At 41.0% G+C, this 26,358-nt stretch overlaps 1 protein-coding gene across 2 annotated transcripts in view; it reads left to right on the plus strand.

Moving 5' to 3' along the window:
• The window catches only part of LAMC1 (laminin subunit gamma 1), a 106,721-nt gene that overhangs the window by 53,957 nt on the left and 26,406 nt on the right, over nt 1-26,358 (plus strand). Inside the window, exons 1-4 of one of the 2 annotated variants that reach the window (XM_067535175.1) lie at nt 19,314-19,397; nt 19,901-20,205; nt 22,032-22,162; nt 23,856-24,022. In XM_067535175.1, coding sequence (XP_067391276.1) covers nt 19,346-19,397; nt 19,901-20,205; nt 22,032-22,162; nt 23,856-24,022 — 655 coding nt within the window. In that variant the 5' untranslated portion in view covers nt 19,314-19,345. Of the gene's footprint in view, nt 1-19,313; nt 19,398-19,900; nt 20,206-22,031; nt 22,163-23,855; nt 24,023-26,358 lie in introns of those variants that run through there. The other variant, XM_067535174.1, reaches the window with a different exon arrangement.

Consider the following 26,358-nt stretch of genomic DNA (forward strand, 5'->3'; position numbering starts at 1 on the left):
ATTATAAGACAGTGCAGAGTACAGCAGAAAGGTGTTATGTGGGGCAGGATTTTTGTGGAAAATGGGATAAATGCAAATTGAAAACCTAGTTTTAGGGTGGGAGGAAAAGAACAACACTATAAATGAGGGTCCAAAATACCACCCACCAACTTCATGTGCTAGTGTAGACATTAAATAAATGATTCTCACAGCACTTAATGTGTGATGGATGAGGAAGTACTAGTTGTATAATTTAATCTATGCCTCTGTATTTTGTAAAATAGGCTCTCACACTAACCACTCAGCATTTTAAAGGTCTATACCAGGTACACCATATCTGTGTGCACAGCTGAGAAAACTGAAATATTACTCTGTAAATTATGTCTTGGACTTTTCGTAGTGTCTCTCTTGTGAAAAATATCTTCTGATAAAAGGTTATTTACACTTCGTGTAAATGTAACAGAAGTGAAGCAGTCTCACTGTGAACTAGCACGTCAGAGTACACACATCCCAGGATGTGTAGAGCATGGCCTGCTTTGTTTCTAGCCTTTGAGATCCTGTCTAAAAGAGGTGTATGTTGCAAGAGTGGCCACAGGGAGTCCTGTGCTACAGTGACCTCACTGGAAATGTTCTGTTAAATAATCCTAGTAGCTGGCAAACAACTCTCTGTGAAGCGGGTGGGTTTTATAGTGTTGTCTGGAGTTCATTCAGTAACTGTTTTTGCAGCTGTTTCTGGTCCACGCTTTTTTATTGAAACCCAGATCTAGGTTTTTAAGTACCAAGAGCACTACCCACAGGGAATAAGTATTCAAATAGTAGGAGCTCTAGCAGTTTATACTTTGGAGAGCTTTGGAAGAAACTGCATGGCCACTCCTTCAGAATGCATTTGCCACATACAAGCACTGTTAACAAAGATTCTGAAACATTAGGGGCCTAGTCCGCCTTTGGTATACATAGTTCTCATTAGCATAAGTGGGAGTTACTCATGGGCATCTAGATGAGAGAACACTTTAGTGTCTTACTCTGCCAAGTAGCCCTCATCCCACTATTTTGCTTTTAGGAAAATACAGCACAGGAGATGCCAGTGGTCTGTGCTATGTGATAACCACTGGCCCTAAACGATTATTGTGGGCAGTAGGATATGATTAGCAGGAAATTTATTTGATGCATCAGTGGCATTCCAGATGTGAGATCTCATTTTAAAATGGCTACATCTGTTGCTGTTTTAAAATATTTTTACGTAGCAGGGAAATATTCTTCCAGTCTGTGAAGCTAATTTGCAGCACAAAACCATAACAAAGGGCTGTCAGCTCTGGATCTTTTACTCTATCCTTAGGCAGGCAGGGATCCTCTAGCCTGAAAGGAGAGAGGTTGTGGTCCACTATACCTTCCCTGTCTTAGGTTTGTTACAGGTGTAATTAGAGGTGCTTTGGAGCATGAAGTAAAGCTACTTCAGATCCATTCTTTCTTTAACTTAAAAAAACCTAAAAGGATTTAATTAAAAAAAGAAAAAAAAGAGGAAAACCTTGTTTGCAACTGGAGGCATTGGAAAGGCTGGAATTAGGATTCCCTTTGAAGTGCCAGTCATTATAATTCTATATCATTTCCTGGCTAGTGTGATTCCAAAATAATCCAGGTGAATTGTTTTGAGGATGGGAGAGTAGGTATATTAAACTTGTTTATGACTTGTCTCTTTCCTTTGCTAACCCACCTTTCAGTTCTTAGAGGTGCATAATATAGCTGATAACTATATTTGTGCCTTTCTTTTCTTTGTTCTATCCATCTGCACACCTACCCTCTCTAAGTATGTACTTATTTGTGCTGCTTTGTTTTTATACACTTGTGCAACTTTCATGAATACTTTCAGTATGCATGTGTTGTTTTCCTGTATAAATAGCACGGAACCATACTCCATAATTATGATAACTGAATGAGAGTCAAAGTGACCGATGCTGGGAGGTGTTCACTGTGAGTTCAGGGTTTAAGTGAAACTCTCTCTTGCTGCCATAATAACTGAGCAAGACTTTGAAAGAAACTTAATTTCTGATTTATTGAAGGCTGCTTTCGGAAATGGCTTTGTGGTGTACTTGACCTTACTAAGTGGTCCTACTCGAGCAGTAGCTTTGGGAAACCTGTCTGTTTTCCCAGGCCCTCCCTCAGCAAGTGGTTTAAGGGAGTAAGACTATTGGTGGTGGATTGAGGATGATGGTCTATGTGGGTGTTGTTCAAATGTAGGGGAGGGTGCATGTGCGTGGGAGAAATGATGTATCAACTCTTAAAATGTATAATGAGAAGAGTGCATTTTGATAAATTGAAAGAACAATATAATAAAACATCTCGCTGTGACTCAGACTTTAGCTCTACAGTACAACTTCATATGTTAAAGATAGTGTGAGGATATGTGTTCTGCTACTGTAAATCTATAGGAGGAAACCAGGCCAGGAGGATGACTGGGGAAGGTCTAGGGGCAGAAACTGGACAGTGATGCAGAAGAATAGAGAAGAACTTTGGAGACAATGCTTCCTTATTCTAACAAAACTTCTATTTTATTCTATTCTGTATGGATTCTTACCCCATGCTCATCACTTTATAGTAGTCGTTGTGCACATTAAGCATTCGTCACATGTTGGTTGTTCTCTTATCCTCTCCCCAGCTGGAGAACTGTGTGTAGTGGAGTGTCTTGTTTTGATAGGGTTTTTATATAAAATACATGTTGCTGTATATTTATTAGAAGCAAGCCTGTTCAGTGCTAAACAAACGGAAAAATCTTCTCTTTCAGTGATTCTTTATCATTGTTACATGACAGGTGATGGATGACATTAGCAGAAATATCATTGTCTTGTACTAGCAATATTAGTTATGATCTGGACTTGAAAAAATCTTTGCCTGAATGGTGAGTGGGAGGTGGAGTGACGAAAATAAATAATCATCACATTCTTCTGAAACTGCTTTATGTGGGGAAATTTTTAGCTTTTTGGGTTGTGATGACAGCAGCACACTGGCTCATGTTTGGACGGTTGTCTTTTAATTTTTGCAACCAGTACTTCCGTTGCGCTTCACAACTTGAAGAAGAAGTAGCAGAGTGGAATTAATTTGACTTGAGTCAGTTTCACTGCGCTGTGTGTGTGGTGTGCATGTGTTGACCCACTTCCCTTCCAGCAGCCAAGGGTAGAAGGAAGGCTTCAAATTGCCTTATACTGCTAACCAGCAGATGGCTGCTTAGGTGCTGTAAAGAATGCTAGGCTTCTCACCAGGGCATTCTCTCTCATGTTTCCTACCTGCCCCTGACTAGTATGTTTTAGGCTTCTGGAACTTGTGGGTCATTACTTCGTCAAGTATGGCACTACATGTACATAGTAAGAATAAAGGAATGGCATCTAGTTGTCACAAAAGTCCACTATGAGTACAGAGTCTTGGGATCTATCCCTGTCTCAGATGCAGTCTCCTGCTGTAGCTTTGGCAATGTCAATTAACTTCTCTGTATTGTCTTACCAAACTGTAAAATGGTTAGAAATACTGCAACTTTGCAATATTCCATTTGTCCCAAGTGAATATCAAGAGCCATCAAAATTATTCAAGAGCTGGAAAAAATGCCTTACACTAATAGACTTAAAGATCTTAATCAAAGATTGAGAGGTGACTTGTTTACAGTATATAGGAATGTTCACAGGGAGAAAATACTGGCTACTAAACGGCTCTTTAATCTAATTGAGAAAGGAATAACAAGAACCAATGGCTGGAAGCTGAAGGCATACAATTTAAGACACACATTTTTAACAGTGAGGATGATTAACTGTTGAAACAAACTACAAAGGGAAATGGTGGAATTTCCATCTCTTGAGTCTTCAGATCAAGACTAAATGCCTTTCAGGAAGATATGCTTTCGCCAGATGCAAATTATTGAGGTCAGTCTATGGGGTAACTGGGTGAAATGTAATGGCTTGTGATATATATAAGATCAGACTAGAGATCTAATGGTTCCTTCTGGCTTTAAACTCTGAATCAATTAATACTCTTGTGTTTTGAAGGACAAGTGCAATCACATAGCTATTTTGCATTGGTCACCAAACTCTTTAGGTTGTCTTAGAGTACTCTACAGACATTGTCTGCTATGATTCAGAGAAATGCATTTTTACTATTACAAAATAATACATATTTGCAAAGTAGCCAGGTATTGGTAACGAGAAGCCATCCCATTGACTTTCCTAACTTCAGCCACTTTAACATCTGAATTATAAAGTTAATCATTTTATAATAGAATTGAATTCCTTTTTCCTCCAAGGTCCATCGCGTCTTCCCTTCCACTCCCAAAAGATTCTGGAATATAACTTTGAGAATGTTTGTTTTTCTCCCTGTTTTTAATTGTCAGATTAAAACTCTTTTTGAGAGATTAAAATCTAACTTGACTTGACACAATTTAGTAAATCATTTAAAAATAATTCCAACTCTGAAGCTATGAATAACGCTTAAAGCTGTAGAGAACTTTTGTCTGGTGGTTGTGGTATGCCTTGGGAGCAAAACTACTGTATGTGAAGTGTGTTTATAAGAGGGTTGCTCTGGTCCCAGGGATGAGAAGAGAATGAAGACATTGAAACTGTATTTCATAATTCCATTAATAGCTTTGTAATGAAATTCCTGTGGTATGGTGCCAGCCCATTTTGATCTTTCATGGAGTGTAGTGATATCACTTTGTTTGCTTTAGATACTAGTGAGTGATATCTCTGCCTCAAGATAAGAGTCTTCCAAGAAGTTAAATTAAAACTTGCCTATGTGATACCAGGTTCCCTCCGGCATGTTTAAAAGTGGAACTGGCTGCAAATGTTACTTATAAAGAGATAATACTTTTTTATAAGAAACTGTGGTGTTCCCTTTGCAGAATGCCACTAATGTAAGAGTTGCACCTCTTTTGTTTAATTGTCCTACAGTACTCTCAACCATGATCTTCTAATCCTACGGAGACTAAAACAAAGAGCCTATTCCTCTTTAATTTCCAGAATGGTATCATTTTTCAAGGGCAACTCTTCCATTCTTCTTGGGAATAAGGAGCCACTTTGAAAAGAAGCTCACCTCTGTTTCTGTTGGTGTGCATTTATATGTGGTACCCATCAGAGGAGGAGCAGTTGATTCATTGTACGGCCACCTGCAACTTCAGCTGGGTAACTGCACCGAGCTCGACCCACACCTGTTGATCCTCATATATAGAGGAGGGGTGTGGTTTGACAACCTGGATATGTGATGAGAATATTTAACCTTCTAAAAGTAGAACTTGGATTCTTGATCCACTGTAATCTAGGTATGTGCACCACTGTGTAACGTGCAATCTATTTAAGTATTTGTCCTTTTGACTAAGGAGGAACTTTAGGGTTTCCTGTGCCGAATAGTATTGATCTGGCTAGTTTGTAGCTGTCTTGTCCCTAGTGAATAAACATTGCTGGCTTTTCAGGCATTTCACTCTGTATGCAAGATCTTCATGTCAAAGTTGTACAAATAATAAGGGAAGGAAGGGGTGGCTTCCCTTATTTCTCTGTGTTAGCCATCACTTTCTGACTTTTAAATCCTGGCCCTGCACACTGGGATGCAAGGTATGTGACTCTTCACTGACTGCCTGAGATGTGGCAAGTGTACACCTCTTTTTGTGCTGAGTTGCCTTCAGCCTGTGCAGGGGAAATTAGCCTTTTTATTGGACAGTAGGCTGGAATAAGCAGCCATAATGACTTATCAATGTTGGATCATCATGCAATAATGCACTACACAGCCCTCTGCTATCCTAAGCCGCCTACGCACACAAGTCAATGGTGCCTTTGTTCAGGATTGTTTGGAAGAATGCATGAGCTAATGGGGGTGGTGGGAATTCATTTTAGTTCCACTGTGTTAAAGGCCATGATAATTCCCAGAGTCCTAAACTTTTCCTCCTTCCTTCCTATTTAAGGGCATATTATTCAACCTGTTATATTACATGGGGATTTTTTCTTAAAACACCATGTGCCAATTGTCTCTAATGGAGTGTTGCATGCCAGGGTGATTTGTGTTTTGGTGGTGCATGATTTGCAAACATTGTCCTGTTCTTCGCACTCTGTAAACACGGTTGCATTTCTAAGCTCTATGGGCAGCAGGCACTGTAAGTTCTTAATCCTTAATATTTAAAGTGAATTAATAAATGTATTTCATAATGCATATATTTCCCCTTAAACACTTCTTCATTGAAAGCTTCCACTTAGAGTGGAATTTGTCACTTTGCAGCTCATGCTACATTCTACCAGTGCCCTGGAAGACTGTAGAAAGTAGGCTAGATTTCTTTTCTTTTTTCCCCCCGTCCTTCCATATTCATAGTATCTCAAAATGCTGCAAGTATTTGTGCCGGAGTGCAGCCAGATACATAACGATAGATTATCCTGCAGACTGCGGTCCATTAAAACCCATTTTATTCAGACAGGACATGTTGGCTAGGACAGTATTTTTTCCCTTCTCATTTTGGAAAGTGGTTTGAAGTCTTTTTAACTGCCATCTAGACCCTCACTGAAGATTGGTAGAAAGCATCCTTGATTCAGTATTTTATCTGTAGAATGTCAGCCTCCCTACCCATCTCCTATTTGAGGACTGGTGTGAATTTTGAACGTATAATTTTTTGGCTTATAGACCTTTGTCTCTCATCATCTACTTATGCTGTATACCTCCTTTGCCAGAAAGCAACTGTTTGTGTGCCAGAGAGTGGAATCACCCACTATTCTCACAAAATACTGTATGTTCATCAGCGGTTTCCTCATCCAAATGAAGGGAAACAATATCTAGTGCTTGCCAGTAGAAGGTGGGGCATGTTGCACAGTTGAGATTTGCTGGGGTTAACCAATTTCGAGTACAGCTCCCCCTCTTCTCAATATATACAGTACTGATCTACCTCCTCGGTAGCCTGCATGGCTTACGGGCAGGGATGCAGCCATAACCCTGGAATACCGGTATTTAAACTGTTCTTGTCTTTCCTTTTGGCAGTATGAAAGCATACGATACTACTCTCCCTCTCCTCTCCTTTAGCAGTCTTGTGCCTGATTGTTCAGCTTCATGCTTTAGCTATGTTTTAGGCAGAGTGAAGGACATTGATATTTGGACCAAGGCTTGAAGAAGGATGATAGGGTAGTTCTTTACAGTCCTATTGTATTTCTGACTGACTGGTAGGTGGGCAGGACTGGAAGTGGGAGAATTGTAGGATGAAAGTGGAGATGGATGAAAACTGACAAGATCTAAGGAGTGATGGATGAGCAAGTTAGGGACAGGGAGAGAAGAGCAGAATTAAGAGAAAAGTGAGCAAAGTGAAGGGGGGATGGTGATTGGAGGAGAATAGATGAGCACAAATAAGAGGAATGGAGAAGCTGCTTGCGTGTGTATGTGTTTTGCAGGCGAGAGGGTATTCGAGGGAACAGGAAAAGAGGGAGAGATTATACATTAATTTCCCTTTCTTCAGTGGTGGTGTCCTGAAATAAAATTCAGGGAACTAGAAGTGGAGGAGCAGGCACACCTGAAGACACTCTCTGATTTGGTTTTTTGATCTCTATTGAACCAGAACTTGGATGTCCAGTTGAGAATTGAGCATCTAAATGGAAAATGAAATGCAGACACATTTCCAAGGCAAAAATTGCAGAACAGAACAGAATTGCAGAACAGAGTTCATAGTCAATTTAAAAATAGACGTTACTTTCACAAGCGGTGCCCAGAGTCCCAGAATGCTGCATGCTCCACTCATTAGTGCCATAGATAATGTTGGCATTTTAAATTGTCAACATTTGGTTGGACAATGTTTGTCTGTTGAGACTGAATGGTAGATCACATCTCTCTTAGTTTAAATGCTATGTCTGCTGCACAGTGCCTGAGTCTTTGCACAGTGAATCTAAGAGGTGCTGAAGTTGGAAAAGGGAGCATCAGCAAGCACCTTGGTATGCAGTAGCTGCTCCGTAGCCTGTATTGCAGCAGCTAATGCCCCTGTGCACACCTGAAATGGTGGAGTTGGGGTAATCAGATCTGCTGCTGGTCATTTCCCTGCTTTCCCCATGATGTCCTGCCCACATCATCAGACCCTTAAACTTCTTCACTTCTCCTAAAGAGAGGCACAACAGCATGCTGAGGATATGGCATGCCTTTGAGTGTCTTCATCATGGTCTCCCCTTCCTCCTTCTAGAGCAGTGGAACTGCCATGGTTCGACTGCATTTGGTCTTCCTTGTATGCAGCTGGTTCTAGAAGAGAGCAGCATCTGGCAAGTCACGCCAGACTTGGACAATACTGCATCGGATCAGAGTAGAAAGTTTATCTTTGCCACCCATAAAGGCTGTGATCTCAATTATTATGCAAGTCAAAGTTTATGTTAGGCAGAAAGTAGTGGGACCACTAGGACAGTGCTGGTATGGCTGAAAGTTGCATGCAACTCCACCTCACTTGTGTTGTATGGTCAGTAGATCACAGAGACAATGAAGAGATGCCGTCTCTTCCTGCAGATCTGAATGATGGAGGAGAGGTGTGACGCTGTGTGGACTATGAATGATAATTTATAATATTACTGATACCAATATTACACAATTGCAATAAATTTCGTATAGGATAGGCCATGCAAGGTATCAATGGAAAAGTCATGATTCATTAAGATTTATAAGCACATTTATATGTATGTATCAGTTTTGTATTATGAGTTCTAAATAGGTATGGTATATTTGTATTTCAACTTGTGCTGTATCTCTGGGTGACACCCCAGAAACTAAGCCTGCTTAATGGCCCATCAAGGGAACTCAAATGTACAATGAATCCAGTGAAAGAACCCAGGGGCTACACCTTATGAGTCACCAGGACATGTAAGAACGTGCCTATGGACAGGGGACTCTGAGGCTTTTCCATGCCATGTGCTGTGTGTGGGGCTGTGTTTGGGACAAAGGAAGTACAAGCCTCATGGCAGAAACTATAAAATGCAGCTGCACCATCTCCATCTTGTCTTCATTCCTGCTTCCTACCTCTGGATTAAATACTCTACATCTGAAGCTGTGAAACAAAGGATTGAGACCCATCCAGGTACTGGATGTACACCAGAGGAACTCTGCAAGCCTGCAAACTTCACAGTTCTCCTGAGAACCTGATATGTATAGACTTTGAAGTCATTTGTGTGTATCTGATTGCTTTAATCATTTAACATCTCTCATCTGTTTGTTTCTTTTCTTTTATAATAAACCTTTAGTTTTAGTTACTGAAGGATTGGCTGGCAGCGTGGTATTTTGGATAAGATCCAAACTTATATTGATCTGGCAATGTGGCTGATCTTTTGGGGATCAGGAGAACATTTTGGTAAAGGGAATAGAGTTTTAAATAACTTACCTCTTTACTGGACCTAGTTGCTGATTGGAAGCCAGAGACTGAAATGCAATAAAGGTGGCTGTGTATTTCTTGTTGTAGCTTCTTGATATCCAGTGTGGGAAATCAAGAGCACTGTTTGTGATGTGACTGGTCAGGGAATCTAACTTTAGTGTTACCCACCAGTTTGAGAGAATCTGCTCTCCTTTTGCAGCCTGCCCTGACCTTGGCATTTTCAGGTGGACTGCTCTAGGCACGGACAGGTCACAAGGGGTATATTTGTCAGTTACACCCTGAAGAAAATTAGTCTGACTTGTTCACTTTTGAGTTGTTTCCTGCCTCCCTTATTCCTATTTTTGCTAACCTTGGCTTTTAAAAAAGGCCCCAGGACCTGTGTGTAAACTCAGTTAAGCTAATAACAGGAACAGTCTCCCCCCTTCCCTTCCCTTCCTCTTCCTCCTTCCCAAACAAGGTAGACAATGAATCATTAACTCAACTGGTGTTACTCTCTCCCATTGCTGGCAGACAACTATCTTGAATAGACTAGTATCTTTTAGTTCTGATCTTGGAGCTTTGCCTTTTTGAATCGGTACCAGCTCTAATACCTTTTTATGATCTTTCTTATTTCCCATTCTCCCCCAAAACACCACCGTTCTAGGCTATGGATTTCTGCAGGCCAGCTATGTCTGTCAGTGGTGTGAAGAGGTGTGATCCCTGACCAATGTAGCCAGCCCAGCAGCAGTCCCCAGTGTAGACATAGTTGTACCAGCAAAACTGCACTTTTACCATTGTAGCTTGTTTCATTCAGGGTGGAATAAGCTGGTAAAAGTGCAGCTTTGTTGGTATAAGCTGCAGCCGGTATAGCTACAAAGCAAAGCTCTCTTAATATAGACATGGCCTTAGATCAGCTTCCTTCCTAGGTCTGCTTTGTTCCCGAGCAGTGTAAATTATGCTGCTTATAGCCTTTCTTCCTTCTGCTTCAATACTTCTAAAATAAACTCTTACTCTTTATTTAATTTAGGCATCCATGAAAGATGCAGGATTAATAGTTGCTGGATAGTAACCCACTTTACTTACTGTTGTGGGATGGAGTTAAGCTGGTGACCAGAGGCAAAAGTATTTGTATCCCATTACCAGTCCCCTAAGCCAGTCAGTTTCACTGTAGCTTGTTTGTTTTCCTACTGTGTAAATTCTCAGCTTTCCTGTGCCTCATTGATTTGATTTTTTTTTCCATTGAACCAGTCAGGGCCTGTTTGAATTGATTGACCAGTGTTCCAGACCTCCATTGTCAATTCTGAAGATGTTAATGATTAAAATGTTGGGTTTTTTTAACAGATGTTTTCAGCAAGATGATTTACGTAAATAGCTTTTTGTGGGTCTTGGTGCTGGAGCTGTTATGAAACTACTGTGCTCAAGAGACTAGAAACAGGCCACTGTTTGTGGAGTAGAGTTGACATTGAGGGTTATTTCCTTCCCTCCCCTCCCCCTCAACAGAAAGCAGCTTTTCTGTGCTCAGGTTAAGGTTCACTAGCTGAATGCAGGCAGCATCTGACTGCACTGTTCCAGTCTTATGGATTGCAGTAGGAACTCCCTTGCACTTCTTTCCTATACTAAAACATATTGCCTTAACAATTAATTGTTTAAAAAAATGTAAGCAGTGCAGATAGCCGTCATGACAGGATTCTGGTCAGGAAGACTTTTGAATACAACCTATCTCCCATGTCTTTGTCCATGTCCCACCAGATCCGGCTCCTGAGGGAATTCTTGCAGAAATGGGTTGTGTTTTCAGATTGTTGGCAGCGGATCAAAGGAAGGAGAAGAGTGTTTTGGCTGCTATCCAGAATGTAAACAGAAAGGTAGAGAGACAATCTGTTGTGGATAGGCATAAAATACTTGTAGGGGCTCAGGAGTGTAGCACTTTCTGATTGAAATAATGTGAGATGCAATTGACTGAAAGGTTTTTTTGTTATACGCTGGGTTCTCAGGTTGGCGGGAGCCTTCTCAATAGCCTTCGTATTTTGAAGAAATCCATATAGATTGGGGCCTGAATCTTGGGCATGAACTCTCTGCGTGTGTGCGCGCAGTACATCCTTCTCAAATGAGCTTTCTCCCTCTAGAGAGATTAGAGCTAGCTACTAGGCAGACACATTGGGGAAACAAGGAAGAGTCAAGAGAAGGAAATGATTTTGCAAAGTATAGTGTGGTGAGGGTGAGTGGATTGATAATGGAGGAGGAGAATGTTAGTCTATGCTTATCTCATGAAGGCGTCTGCTCACAATTGAGCACTTGTAGCAAGAGTGCCAGCTGGCGGGATGCTTTCATGATGTAAATTATCCATCCGTTCTGAAGAGCCAGAGTACAAGGAGGCCTTTTGTGTGTAAGGATGAATTCCTAACTCTGAGGACAAGGGCAGGAGTTTCTTTTAAAGATCTAATGGCATCTACTTGCATTTTCCATTCTATATTTATAGTTTTCAGTATGTCACATTTCCTGATACCACTGCTGCTATTCTAGGGGCTGGCCAAAGTTTTTTACCTATCACCTTTATTTGCTGATAACCATTAACAATTCATCCAATAGTAGTAGAGTTTCACTACTACCTACTGTTCAACAGTAACACTGGCTTGGGATTCTGTCAGTGCAAACATCCTTTTAGCAATGCCCTATCCAAACACCTCCCACCTCAAATGTAAATAGTTTTTTTCTTTTTAAATTATCTCCCATATTATAAATATCTCCAAGTACCTCTCAATTTTGCACTTGTAGAGTAAAAAACTATGTGCGCTTTCTTTTTAATGATGATAGGGGTTCAAAACTCTGTTTTATGGCAGGCAGTGTTGGTATATGCCTGCTGTTAGTCAGAGGAAAGAATTATTTTAAATGAAAATTAATTTGTAGGAAATGAACACAGCCCTCCTTTTATCTGGCTCTAATCTTCTTGCCTTATTCATGTGCCCAAAGAGAGGAAACTATCCCCACTGTAGAGTTTTGAAATAAGCTATTTCTTTTAAGGCTTTTTGAACCTTGGTATGTTAAAACTGTTGTTGATCTCTTACATTGTTTAGAAGCATTAAGTATACCTTCTCCAGCCCAGGTCCTGCTCCCATGATGTTTGAAGTAGTGTAGTTCAAATTCCATAGGGCAGTTTTGAGACTCAGTATACCCGCAGGGAAAATTAGGTGTTGTTTTGAAGAAAGAGATCTGTTTGAGTGGAATTAAAGGAGATGCTGTTTGAATTTTGGGACATGTCTGAATTCAGTAGGAGATAGCAACAGGAATGAATCTACAGAACCCAAGTTCTTTTTATGTAAGTTCTTAGGTGGCACCCATCACTGTGGTACCTGTCTACAGGTATTTAAGCATAAGCAAAATGAAGTCGACTTAAGTTACATCAACCTACAACCACCGTAGTAATTAAATGAGTTTTCCATGTCCCCCCTAGTACCTTCTGTCGGAGGTGCATGCTCTCACCAGGAGCGCTTGCACCGATTTGACTGTCAGTGTGGGGCATTGTGGCATACTGACAGCCAGACTAGTCTGTTGTAAGCAATGCAGTGTCTACATTGACACTGCGTTAATCTAGCTACATTGACCTACGTGCTACACTTCTCATAGAGGTGGAGTTATTAAGTCAGTGTAGTGGACGACTTACATCAGTAGGAGCAACACTAGTGTAGAAGCTTACAGAGTTAGGTCGATGTGAGCTGCCTTACATCAACCTACCTCTATACTGTGGATCAGGCCTATGAGTTTGCTCATTCTTTGGATATAGATATTTTTTATTCACATTCTACTTCGGCCTATATTTTCAAAAGTGGCTAGTGTTTGTGGGTTCTTTGGCAGCCTAACATCTTGAAGGGACCTCATTTTTAGCAGGTGAGTGCTCAACACTTTCTGAAATACAGGCCCCTTTAAGGTGTTTTCTGTTGCACTCTCCACAGTGGTGCACTCATAATCATTAGCCACCCACCACCACCACACATGATCTCATGCTTCAATAAACTGCTTTAATGAACAGCTGGAATTCTCTTGAGAAGTAAATGCCTAGACCTCCAAATAGAAATCAACCTCAGTCTATTATTAGCAGAGGTACCTGGCACAGGTCAGGGTCCGACATGTATGGGCTTCTACAAACAGGAGAACAATCGTTTCTTCTTAAATTGAAGTTAAAGTTTCCTTCCACCTCTCTAAATTATTGCTGAAAGTTCTTAGTATAGTAATAGTGACATGGCTTAGTTCCTACAGAGAGGACTTGTCTTCACTAGAGCATCAGATAGTGTTAGAATGCAGCCTTGAGGGGTCATGTTGAGCACAGCTTTGTTGGCAGTGTAAAGAGGAAGAAATTGTGTCTTAACATCACATCAGCTGGTCTTTGATAAACTGTGGTTTCAGATCAGCATGATTTACCCAGGACCAGCTTACACATTGTTAAACACAAGCCCTCTGGGTATGCTGACTGCAGAGTTCTGTTTAACTACATGTAAATTAATGTGACTCCTCAAGGTTGTGCTATAACATGATCTAATGCTCTGATGAAGACAAGCACAGTGTTACATTGTTCTTATGGAATAAATGGTTTCTTTTCACTCGATCTCTTCAGCGTGCAGAGTAATGGATATGTTCTGTACGTTCCCTTTGAATAATGGGTGGAGCTGGGAAAAGTAAGAAGTTGCCTCTTAGCCCAGTGGATAATCATACAAAGCATCTTAGCACCTAAAGGGGGTTATTTGCATACTTCATAATTTGTTCTTTACATTATCTAGTTGCAGTCTATAGGAAACTGCACAAAGGAAGGGAAGAGGGCATCAGCTTGTAATAAGAGGGGGAGGGTGGGAGAGAACCTGTTGGTACATTGCGGAAAAGTGGCTGTTCCACCTGGCAGATTTGTTTTACTTTGGGAAATCCTTGCATGGTTCTGCTGTGGATCCTTAAGCTTCTTTTGGAGAACATTGACTGTGAACTAAGTTCACCTAGAGCATTTTATTCTGTATGATTTTCAGCTAAACATTACATTCCACTCTCCTTCATTTTCCATATTTTTTTCAAATCGCTCCTCCCTTTCTTCTCTGCTGTCTCCGAAAATAATCTTTTTGATGAAGGCTGAATGCAGCTTTTACTCAGCTTTTACTAATCTTGGTTGTAGTGAGAGTTCCACATGTTAGTCCCATAAGACTCTTCCTGCAGCTGAATGAGGTGAGGTTTGTTTCCAGGTTCCCAACCTCAGCTTGGAAAGGGGAGGAATGCATCTTGGCTTCATTCCCTTAGGTCTGTTGAAGGATTTCAGGCATTTTTGACCTACTGGCTGGATTCACAGCCTCAGTTGTTGGAATCTTGTAAAAAAGAATGTCAAGAAACCATCCAAAGAAAAAAATAACAAACTTCTGCTGAAGTTAGTATATATGGGAGTCATTCACTTTGAAATACTTCTTTTGTAACAAGCTGTTTTTGAATTGATGGGTTGAATTTGAGACACTATCTGCAGGAGAAGTGATAAACCTGAGAGAGACAGACTACTTGTATATTTAAGCCACTCTCTTCTCCTCCTCCCCACCCAGTACCACATCTTTCCCAAGCTTCCCATCTAGGCATTGTGATGTTTCTTTAGGCTGTGTATCAGCAGGATTCAAAATAAGCTTGGAGTAAAAGGTTAATAAATTAAATTGTGTAATTATGACATAGTTCACTACTGTTAGATTGCACAGGTTCTGGCAGCAGTTTTGCGTAGAACATCCATTCAGATAAATAGAAAATAGATATGATAGACACACCCAACCATCCGTTGCCTCTTTCTGGAATTTACCACTAAGGAGGGAATAAATCAGATAAATTTAATCAGGATCTAATTATCAACACCTTACAGATTCTAGCCTTTATGAGCGCAATTTAAATTGTGCCGTCAGGGTCATTCCTGTTTTCTCCATAGGTAAAAAAGACAGAGCTTAAGTGGCTTGCCGAAGACCACCAGTGTATCAGTAGCAGATCAGGAATTAGAACTCAGGCGTTTACTTGTCTTTCAATTCCATGTCTAATGTACGGGACCACAGATAGTTTATTTAGATTGTAGATTCTGGTAAGAAGTATTTCGTTGCATGTGTACACAATGTCTAGCATGATGAAGTCCCAAGCCCTGACTAGGTCCTCTAGTTGCTACCACAATTAAAATAATACCATATTCTATAATTGAATGCTAGAGGAACACTTTGGCTTTAAACAAAACTTGTATCCCTGTAAGATTGATATGCGGAAAGCAGTATGGAGGACACTTATTTCTTAGCTTTCCCTCTGCCACTCAGTCTGCAAGAGTCTCTTGTTCCTTTTTTATCCTATGTCGTGGTTGTGTTTTATTTTGATATATATAACAGGCTGTTGACATTTGAAATGAAGACATTTACAGCCAGGCCAAACTATCTATAGTCTCCCTTTTTTTAAGGACTTGTCCTTTTATGGAGTTTAATTGGTGCAGTTCAATAAGATAGTAGATTGGTTGTGTTCATGTTTTTGAGTATGCAAGATTACTACTTAGACTATCAGTGTATTTTAAGCCCATAATTTGACCTTCCTTAAAATGTAAGCATACATGAAAAGTTCTACAGATGCTGAATTACATTTTTCTTTAAAATTCACTACTTTAGCACTTACTTTAAAAGGCAGCGTTTTGGGGTGAGACACAACAGATGACCAAATATATGCATTCCCATGCAGGTTCTGTTGCCCATGGGTAACTACTGCTATGTGTACGCTTGTCATCATTGATGCTGATGAAAAGCCTTATTTTAGGCACTTTCCTTTGGAAACTGGACTCTCCATTCTCTGAGGATGATTGCCATGATCTGCCATGATCTGCCTCTCTTCAGTTGCAGAAGTGACCTGCTGGGTAATGTGAGATGAGGACTGCATTTATGAAATGCCCAGTCTCACTCAGACTTTCAGAAGCAAAAATCATTTCTGGAGTCACTAGTAGCCTAAAGAGTTGAGGCTTATCTATGTGAGAAAGTTGCACTGGTTTAACTTGTGGTAGGATATAAAACAAAACATTTTAGTTAAATTGATGAAAAAGGCTGGGAAGACAAACTCATTTCCATTTCAACCCGGTTTATTTTGATTCAGTTGAAGTCAGTAGCTTTAAGCTAAACAAAATATGTTTACCTTAACTGGAAAAAAGCCACTCTTAAACGGGTACAATGCCCTGCGTGGCACTAAGGGTATGTCTGCACCACAGCTGCTATAGCTGTAGCATTGCAGTGTAGGTGCTTCTACATTAACGGAAGGGGTTCTCCTGTTGCTGTAGTTAATCACCTCTCTGGGAGGCAGTAGCTAGATTGACAGAAGAATTCTTTCATCAACCTATCTGTCTGCACTGAGGGTTACATCAACCTAACACGACACTCAAAGTGCAAAATTTTTCACAGCCCTGAGTGGCGTAGCTAGGTCGATCGAACTTTTTAAGTGTAAACCAGGCCTCATTAAATTGGTTTAAAAATCTGTAAAGTTAAATCAGTGCAACTGTGTATGAAGATGAGGCCTTGGATGTTTATCTCAATCACTTAAAACCATTCCAGAGTTTCCATTCTAAAGAAGTGACTAGTGGCTGCCACGAACGATGCTTTGTTGAACAATATTTTTCAAGATGTATCACGGATGGAGTTGATGGTAAAAGGTTGTCATATATGGAGGGCATAGACTGAACATCCAAGAGTATTTGTGGCGAAAATAAATCTCATGTTGCCTATCTAAGCTCCTTATATGCTTTAGTATATGTGTAGTTTTAATTTTTCTATATGGTAGTTGTCTGCAGTTAATCCAAAATTCAGCATATATTTAGCTCGAGGATTTGTTGATTAGTGAGATCGTGCGCGCACAATCTGTCCACCGAGGTGGAACAATAACAGCTGTTGTGCAGCTGTACACCTCATCCTGGGAACTTTTCTCAAAGTCAGCTAGCCCCGTGAGGAAGGTGATTGAAGCATTTTAACAGTCCTTTCTCACTATTGCTTTAACTGTTTAGAGCACTGAGAACAACCTTCCATTACTCCACTGTTAACCATTCCCTTTTGTATGCAGGTTCACAGTGTTGATGTTCCCACTGATATTGGCAGGGCAAGTAAGCCCATATTGCAGCCAATTCTCTAGTGACTGAGCAGTAGAGAAACAATTCTTTCATCTGTGGACAGGCCATTGATAAACTCAATTTTTTTCCTACTTGTAATCCAGACTGAGGAAAAGCAGCCAGTGCACACTGTCTGTATCATTGGAAAATGCATACAGTAACTATTGTCCTCTACAATGCTACACTGTAGAGTGGTGGAAGTTGCCTCGCCAGGCTTAGCTGAAATTCCTTAGAACTGCGCTAACAGAAATACTTGTGTTTCTGAACAGCCCGGCACTTCCACTGCATTTCCAGTGCAGAAAGGATTTCTCACCTCCACCCCCAGAAATGTGAAGCAGTTAAAAATATTTGTCCATGTAGGAGGTTTCAACAGAATTCATTGACTTGGCACTCAGTGAACGAAGGCTGGATTCTTATTGTTCTGTTCTGCCACCTCCACACCCTGTAGCTTTTATTGCAGGCAGTATTTCTCCGTTTTGAGTATTCCATTCTAATGGCATTCAGCGAAACATCTGCACATCATCTCTGATACAGGGCAAGAATGCCATAGACCAAAGCAAAGAATGTAGCAGAACGTTGAGGAGTTAAATATTTTCTTGGTGGGTGTGAATCCCCTGGGTGGTTCGTGTGTGCTGTATGGGGGTGGATGTTCCAATCACTGGAAAGAATCCATGAGGGAGGATTATTTGCTGATTGCCACAGCAAATTGGGAGATAAGTATGGGGTTGGCAGATCATTTTATGTTCACTGTCATGAGGGGGAGGGAGCATCTTTCATTTGTAAATCCCTAAATTATTCCTGATTTGGAATCTCTTTTCAGAGACTTGAGCTTATTGGCCAGAAAATTCCTTCTTGTTCTGTCCTTTCCAGAAGATAAAATGAATGAACACAAGCCCTAAGATCCTAATTCTAAAATTAAGGCTGTCATGGAAAAGTGAAAAAGGACTCGATGGTAGCAATAAGGGCTCCTGGCTGTCATGATATTCTAACCGCATAGGAAGTGTGGGTCTTTGGTATAAGCTAGATTGTTTTCCACTGTAGCTGTGCTGGTGTATACTTCACTCTTAGGTTAACACAGTATTATTCCCAGTGATGGATTTGCAGGAAATAATATCAAATCAAACACTAGAAGAGTGAGGAGTGATTGACTAGGACATAATTCTTAAATATGTATGATCCATTAACATATCATGACAGAGCTTCTATATCTTACGTACGAGAGGTCTAGCCTGTTCATATGACACACAGGTAGACCCTGTACAGTGAATCTGTGGCTTTTTGAATCTGCATCATAGTTACAGGCGTTTTCCAGGGCAACCGATCTGTAGCACACTGTCATCCTGTTGTGCTGTAAGGACACTTGCCCGTACTGATATGAAAGTACCCCCAGGATACACTAAACTTAACCAGTTCAATTGCAAAGGAGTCGGGAAATCAAGTCTCCACCTCACCTGTACTATAGACAACTATGTCATGAGACTTTGATGCTACACTGCAAGCTGGCTCACAATACAGAGAGTTCCATACTGGGCTGGGACAGCATAGCTTTTGGAAAAATCTATAGATAATGTACTTCTGTAGCAACATCCCATTAATACTCAGATGAACTCTCATCTCTTTATAAGTGAAACTTTTCTGTCCAAGTGCATTGCTATGTTATCCTTCAGCACTGCATCATCATCGGTTTAGATAACAGATGAGGGTATTTTTTAAAAATTCCCCATATTCCTTGCAAGGTTTGAAGCTCTTGAAGGAATGAGGAGCCAGTGCACTGCTTTGTAACAGTTCTATTTACCTGTACTGTGCTGTACAGGGGCATACAGCCAGCATCACTGCTGGGAACAATGTTGAAAGTCTTGACATCCTCTTATCTAATTAAAACAAATTTCCCCTTTCCCAAAACTCCTGAGTTCTAAGAGTCAATAACTTTCAGAGAGATGGGTTTTGGGAATCAGTTGCTCTCTTTGGACTCAATAGGATTTGGCAGTGGTGAGTTTGGGATTCATAACAAGAAAACATCCTTGTTCTTATGATCTATAAAATTAAGATGTAGTTAATCTTAAAAAATTAAGAATTTTTTTAGCAGATTTTATTTCCAGTTCTTCAGACCACATGAAAACAAATGTTAATGTTACTCAGCCTCAGTAACTAACAGTATATGCATGTGTAGAGGTCATATGAGTTTTAAGATACAGTGGTCTGAAGTTTAATACAATATAATCTAGAAATTACATAAATGTTCCATCCGTCATAGTCCTGCTTCAATGGCTCTGAACTTGCCTTTTTGTGTGTTCTGCCAGTTTGAGAGCTCAGAGGTGGGGTTTCCACCAGGGCTTTGCTGTAAGTTTTATAATGCATTACTTGTTGTGAACTGTGCTGACAGGGTTGGGTACTGCTTTGTTTAAGGAAACAAAACACAGCACAGAACTCTCTCTTCTCTAATGAACCATTTGAGTCTCATCTCCACGGTGTTTGATATGTTTTGTCTTTAGGAAAGGCTTTTGACATCACATATGTGCGCCTGAAGTTTCACACCAGCCGGCCTGAGAGCTTTGCCATCTACAAGCGCACCAGGGAGGATGGGCCATGGGTGCCTTACCAGTACTACAGTGGCTCCTGCGAGAATACTTATCAGAAACTAAACCGAGGCTTTATCCGGACTGGGGAGGATGAACAGCAGGCACTCTGCACAGATGAGTTCAGTGACATCTCTCCACTCACAGGTGGCAACGTGGCTTTTTCAACACTGGAGGGGCGGCCCAGTGCCTACAACTTTGACAACAGTCCGGTGTTACAGGTATGCGGGTGGGAATTGAATAAAAGGCATGTAACCCCTTTGTTATCTGTGTATTGTGGAAACCAATTAGAAACTAAATCCGTATCTCTGATATGGTGGTAGGCTTAACTGTTGGATACAAGGGACAGTCTAGCATTTCAGAGATAATGGAGAAAAATAGATGAAGATTAGAAACTGGGTACTTGCCTCATCTATATGTATGTTATGAATAAATTTCAGAAAAGTGCTGTTTTCTATTCAGATTGACTTAATCTGTGCTTTAATATTTGTTCCATTATCCAAAAAGAAAAATATTAAGTACATCATAAGAAATAAAGCCTGTAGATTTCTCTTGCTGTTAAGTTTTAATTTCAGCATTCATAAGGCAAGTTTTTGTTCCTGATATACTCTAGGTGGAAGGTAGTGCTGATGTGTCCAGGTTACTGACTTTATTTCCCATCCTATTTCTTGATGATGTACCCAGGCTGCTTCTACAAAGAGAAATAAAGCTGCCAAATTTTTTTCCACCTGCTTCTGTTTTCCACTCCAATCAGCATACACTCAAATCTGTTTTCCCTTTTCCTTTTGCCTCAAAGCTCTGTAAAAGCACAGAGTGATGTGAACACTGATCAGGCTTTGATGACCTTTCAGTATTTGTGTTTCACCTCCATGTGGGTGACTCTGCAATCTCCAACAGTTGGAAGATAAGCAGAATGATTCTCAGTTATACAAGGTAAAAATAAAAGGGGGATTGGAGGAAGAAGAGAGAGAAACTCTTCCAGTGACAAAAAACCAAACCAAAACCAAACCAGTAAACTTCCTCATGCAGCTGGTTCTCTCACAGAATAGCATCAAGAGGATCTGACAATTAAAATGAAATGCCAATGTTCAAATTAGGTTAATGAAATATTGTGAGTAACATCTGTGGTGTGTGTCTCTGTATGATGAATTGATAATGATCAAAGGTTCACTTAATATGAACATGCTCACCTCAACACCCTTCTCAGGACTCAGATATGCATAGTTATTTGTGCACTAATTTCCATACACTTACACCTGTGCTTTGCAGTAACATGAATATGCTTATTATACTGCTTATACAACCACACAGATATGGTGCACTTGTCTGCACTTGCATTTGCTTGCACATCTCTCATGTAACACTTGCAAGAAGATTGCATTGCAAAAGCTAGAGGACAAACAAGGGGATAGAGGCCAGTGACATTCATTGTCCAAAGATCACTGGGGGCAGATTGCATTCATTGGCTGACACTGGAGGAAGATAGGAAGTGGTGTTGAAGGTACTGTGTAAATATTATGAGAAGTTCTCCTGTTGTAGATTGGATCTGCTTGATTTTTTTCCCCTCCTCTGCCTCTACCACCCTCATGTGTGTTGTTTGGCTGCAAATAAGTATACACTAGATTTGTTTTCCATTCTTGCTGTGCTGATTTGCAAGGGAACTGCAGTTCGTTACAGTTTGTGCATTTTTGCAAGTGCACGCACTTGTATCTTGTTCTCTCTTTGCCGAAGATATTTCCTACTGCTTGTTAGCACATAGGAGTAAAGGCATGAGAGGACTGGAGAAACACTTAGAGTTAGTAAAGGAGTCTGGAAAATGTATTTGAATGGGGTTTACAAGAAAAAACATTCAAACCTGGAGGGAATGGCAGAAGTTTTAGGGCACGTTTTCAGGAAGTAAGGAGGAAAAATCATTTGGGTGGGCTTCATGAGTGACTTCTAGCACTAACCCTATTTTTATGTGAATACTAGTGCTAATGATGGGAACATTATAGTGCATTTGAGCTTTGCTTTGGTCTCATTCCGGTGGGGGTTTTATCTCCATTAGGAATGGGTGACGGCTACTGACATCCGAGTGACCCTCAATCGTCTGAACACCTTTGGAGACGAAGTTTTTAATGATCCAAAAGTTCTCAAGTCTTACTATTATGCAATTTCTGATTTTGCTGTGGGTGGTAGGTGAGTAAATATTTACTAATAAAAAGCCATACTTAGTACTGGCATAGTGCTTTAATCATTAGACTAATTTAAGAACATTAATTATACTTAGTCTCACTGGGATATCCTAAAGCAGAAACACAATAAAATATGTTTTATGAAGCCTGTAATCATTCCTAACCAAAACTGTATCTTGAAAGAGCTGTTTCGCTTTTATCAAAAGTAAATAGCTATAGCATGGAGACTTCATACAACACTCCCTCCTAGATCTTAGATTTTGTCTGCGTTACCGTTGCTAATCATTTTCTATGTGTGTTAACTAACATGATCGTAAACTGTAGGTAGACCAAGAAAAGCTTTTTTCCTACCTTCATTTTAACATTTGTTCCTTTTCTACTCTGGAATTCAGTCATGTTAGTTAACATGTTAAAACACAGTTGGCTATCATAGTGTAGACATGCTCTTAGAGGAATAGCTGTTAGCATGTGAACATGAGACTTTGCTTTACATGCCTTTGGAAAGAATCCCCTACAAGTAGGATCATCCTGTGTATTGCTGTAGAAGATACCCTTGGTGCAGAAGTGAGCTTCAAAATCTAAGGGGTGTTCTACACTACAGAGTTTTGTCGACAAAAGTCAGCTTTTGTCAACAAAACAGTGAAGGCGTACCCACTGAAATGCTCCTCCCACTGATGTAACTCCCCTGCTATGCTGACATAATAAAATCACTTCAGTGAGACTGTATGACTTATGTCAATGTAGTTAGGGTGACCCAGCATCAATGTAGACACAGCATTCTTTAAGTTGGCTGTGTGAAATTGACAAGAAAGCCAGGCAGCAAGAGCCCAGCTGTCCCCTGCACCCTTGGAGAGCTGAGTGGCTGGACCATGCTCCAGTCTGGGAGTGAGGTGAGAAGCCCCAGACCGCTGGCCCCCCCGGCTCCCGAGCAGGGATGGGAGGGAAGAAGCCCAGTGGCTTCTCTGCCTGCTCTCTGCTGGGAGCTGGGGTAGCCTTGTCAATTTTACCTCTCAGTCCTGAAATTGACAGGGCTGCCCTGGTTCCCAGCAGAGAGTGGGCAGGAGGGAGGAGCAGTGACAAGCCAGGGTAGCTAGACCCTTCTTCCCTGGGGTGAGAAGCCCAAGGTCCTCTAAAAATTTCACTTCTCCCCACTCTCTGTTCACAGGGGGGAGAAAAAAAGGAGGTCCATCTTGTCCCTAGTGCCAAAGTTTCATCCGTCTGTTGGATACCACAACCCAAAACAGTTTCTCAATCCCTTTTTGAGTGCTGAAAGTTCCATGTGTCTCTGACCGAACTATGAGTCTCCTGCTGATAATGTTCACAGTGCAGTTGTATTTGCATTCAATCCAAAACTTTCCAGCAAATTTAAACTAAATTGATTTAATGTTAATATTAAAATTAACACAAATGATATTATATTTATGGTGGTGGTCATTTTCATAGTTAATTCACTTAAAAGCCTCCATTTTTTTTTTATATGCTATAGAATTTCAGATCTGCCACAGAAACCAGAGGGGTCCTTGCCCCAAAACTTAGGTTAATTTTTCCACAAAAGTACTTCCATACTTAAGGAAAAAGGCCAGACCTCTGAGAACCTTCAGTCTCTGGGGTATCTGCCTACTGTGTGTGTCTTGGATCTGGGGAGCCTAAGACGAATTATGATTGAAGTCAATTTATTCGTTTCTTCTGTTCTGCAGGTGCAAGTGCAATGGCCATGCAAGTGAGTGTGTAAAGAATGATTTTGGAAAGCTGTCATGTAACTGCAAACACAACACTTTTGGGGTAGACTGCGAGAAGTGCCTTCCATTCTACAATGACCGGCCATGGAGAAGAGCAACAGCAGAGAGTGCCAATGAATGTTTGTGTAAGTGGCTTCGTACAAGAAAAACCTTTCTGTGGTATATTCCATTGCCTCGACTGTCAGGCAGGTGGCAGCCAACCTCAGCAAGTCTTTTTAATACTCTTCAGTTTCTCCCTTTCCCTTCCTCTTGGCAAGTCCCAATTTCTTCCTTACTCTGTCAAACTCTGTCCACACTGGAGTTCACATTTTAAACAGTGAGCAAACACTTCTATGCCCGTGTGTGTGTTTGCGTGGCCGGTCAGTGTATTTATAGCATGGGATGGGTGGGATTTTCAAAAGCATCTAAGTGATTTAGGAGCATAAGTCTTCTATTGATTTTACAGGGGCTGTCACAATCCACAGGGTCTCATCTATGTCACGGCCTGTCACCAGTCCCTTGGGAATGACCTTTTTAATGTGCCGAACTCCCAAGGGGCCATATAACTCCACAGGGTCATGCCTGTGCCTCCAAGATTGGGCCTTCAGGCACCAGTGATCCCTTTCTCTCCCTGGCTCCTTGCAGTGAATCCAGCCAAGCCAAACTTCTACAGACGGCTTGTACTTTTCCCCTTTGGGGTGCAATGCTCTCAGGGAGTATCTGCAGGGACACCAGGCAGCCTCTTCAAAATAGAGTAGGATTTATTAGTCCCCTGGCATAGAGAATCTGAAAGTCCTTAGATCAGCAAAGAGAGGCAAAGGTTAAGCCCCATAGTCCATCCTGGCCAACCCAGTGCAAAAAGCCAGCCAAGCTGCTGTGGACTCTATTTTTGGCTCTGGCTCTCTGGGTCTTTGTCAATTCAAGGTGAGAGCTGCTGAGTCCCTCCAAAAGCCAGCTCTTAACCCTGTATTCTGACACCTCTTGGTCCATTGTTCTCGAGCTGGGGCCTCTGCTCTGCTTCCCTGCTGAGAGGTGGAAGAAAACCTCCTTCCTCTTGATTGCAAGGTGTCAATGTGTTGGCCATGGGGGTTTCCCGTTGTCTTTTTCAGGTTCTCCATTGATATGGGTCAATTTCAGCAGGCTCCAGCCAGTTCCTTAATGATGCGTTTATCCCGCCCCAGGCAGGGAGGTGACACAAATGGCCATGTCTCCTGTTCTGCCCTGAGAGCAGATTTTAACCTGTTTTTCACCCACTGCGTAGCAAGACAAAGCAAAGGGGGAAACCGAGGCACACATAGACATTATAAAAATATTACTGAAAATTCCCACTTCATCACTTGTAAGTCACGTAGGCACTTTTGAAAATCCTGCCTGTTACATTTGGAAACTACTCAGCCCACACAAAGTGGACAGCTTCAACTAATCATCTGAATGATGTGGAATTTTGTAGCAAAGCCCTATGACAGTGAAATCCCAAATTTCCAGAGGAAATAGACCAGGCCCATGGGGTCTCCCTCCAAAACTATAGACATCCCATTTGGTTATCCAGAATTTCATGTCAATGTAACGTTGGAGCCAAGGCCCTTTTGTGACTATACCCAATAAAGTAGGTATGTTGTTACCATTTATATTTGTATTGCGATAGCACGGAGGGTCCCCAGTTAGAATTCAGGTAACATTATCTTAGGTGCTATACAAACAAGCTCAGGTCTCTGTCTCAGTATAATATAAAAATATAGTAAATGCAATTGACTAAACACAGCCAGAGTAGAACTGAGCCAGAAACTTGTTTAAAGGGGTTGGGACTTTGTTTTAGGGAAGCATTTAAGTCTTAGCCATGGGGAGTCCCTTTTCTGAAAAAATGGATAGTTTCTGGTCCTGCCTGGCATTGTAGTTTAGCATAAATCATCTTACAATAACAAAGATTTTTGTGCCATTCTTCCTCAGAAGAAAGAAATATGCCCAAGTGTCTCATGATTCTTAATGAACACAATAATGACATGGCTCTGAATTCCATTGCCATGAAGTAGAGGATTGCTTAGCTTCTGAAAATATGGTGCAGAATGATATCTGAAGGCTGAGTCTTGGTGTTCATCAGTAGAAATACTTCACAGGATTGCTGGAAACTCCCATCTGAACCCATCAGTATCACTTACAGACCCCTAACAAGGGGTGTGTTCTTACAGTAGAAAACCTACTGGAGAATAGTTTCATACAGTAGTTGCACACCACAAAATTCTATGAACGTGGTGCTTTTAGAGGGCGGTAGAGGAAAGAGGAAATGGGATTGTTTCTGGTCTGGAGTATGCTGCCGGTCCTGGTGAATGCAATGGCCTTTTAATTAGAGAGTTCCACCGATATTCAGTGACCTCTTCCCTTTGCAGTCGGAGTTCTTGATCTCCAGAGTACTCAGACTTCATCCAGATCCAGGCTATTGCAAAGATGCAGTGGTTCTAATGTGTCTCTCTTAAAAACAAGCCAG

Source organism: Emydura macquarii, unplaced genomic scaffold (assembly GCF_026122565.2).
Source record: "Emydura macquarii macquarii isolate MOO-44397 ecotype Brisbane River unplaced genomic scaffold, CSIRO-AGI_Emac_v2 contig_3477, whole genome shotgun sequence".
Taxonomy (NCBI): Eukaryota; Metazoa; Chordata; order Testudines; family Chelidae; genus Emydura; species Emydura macquarii.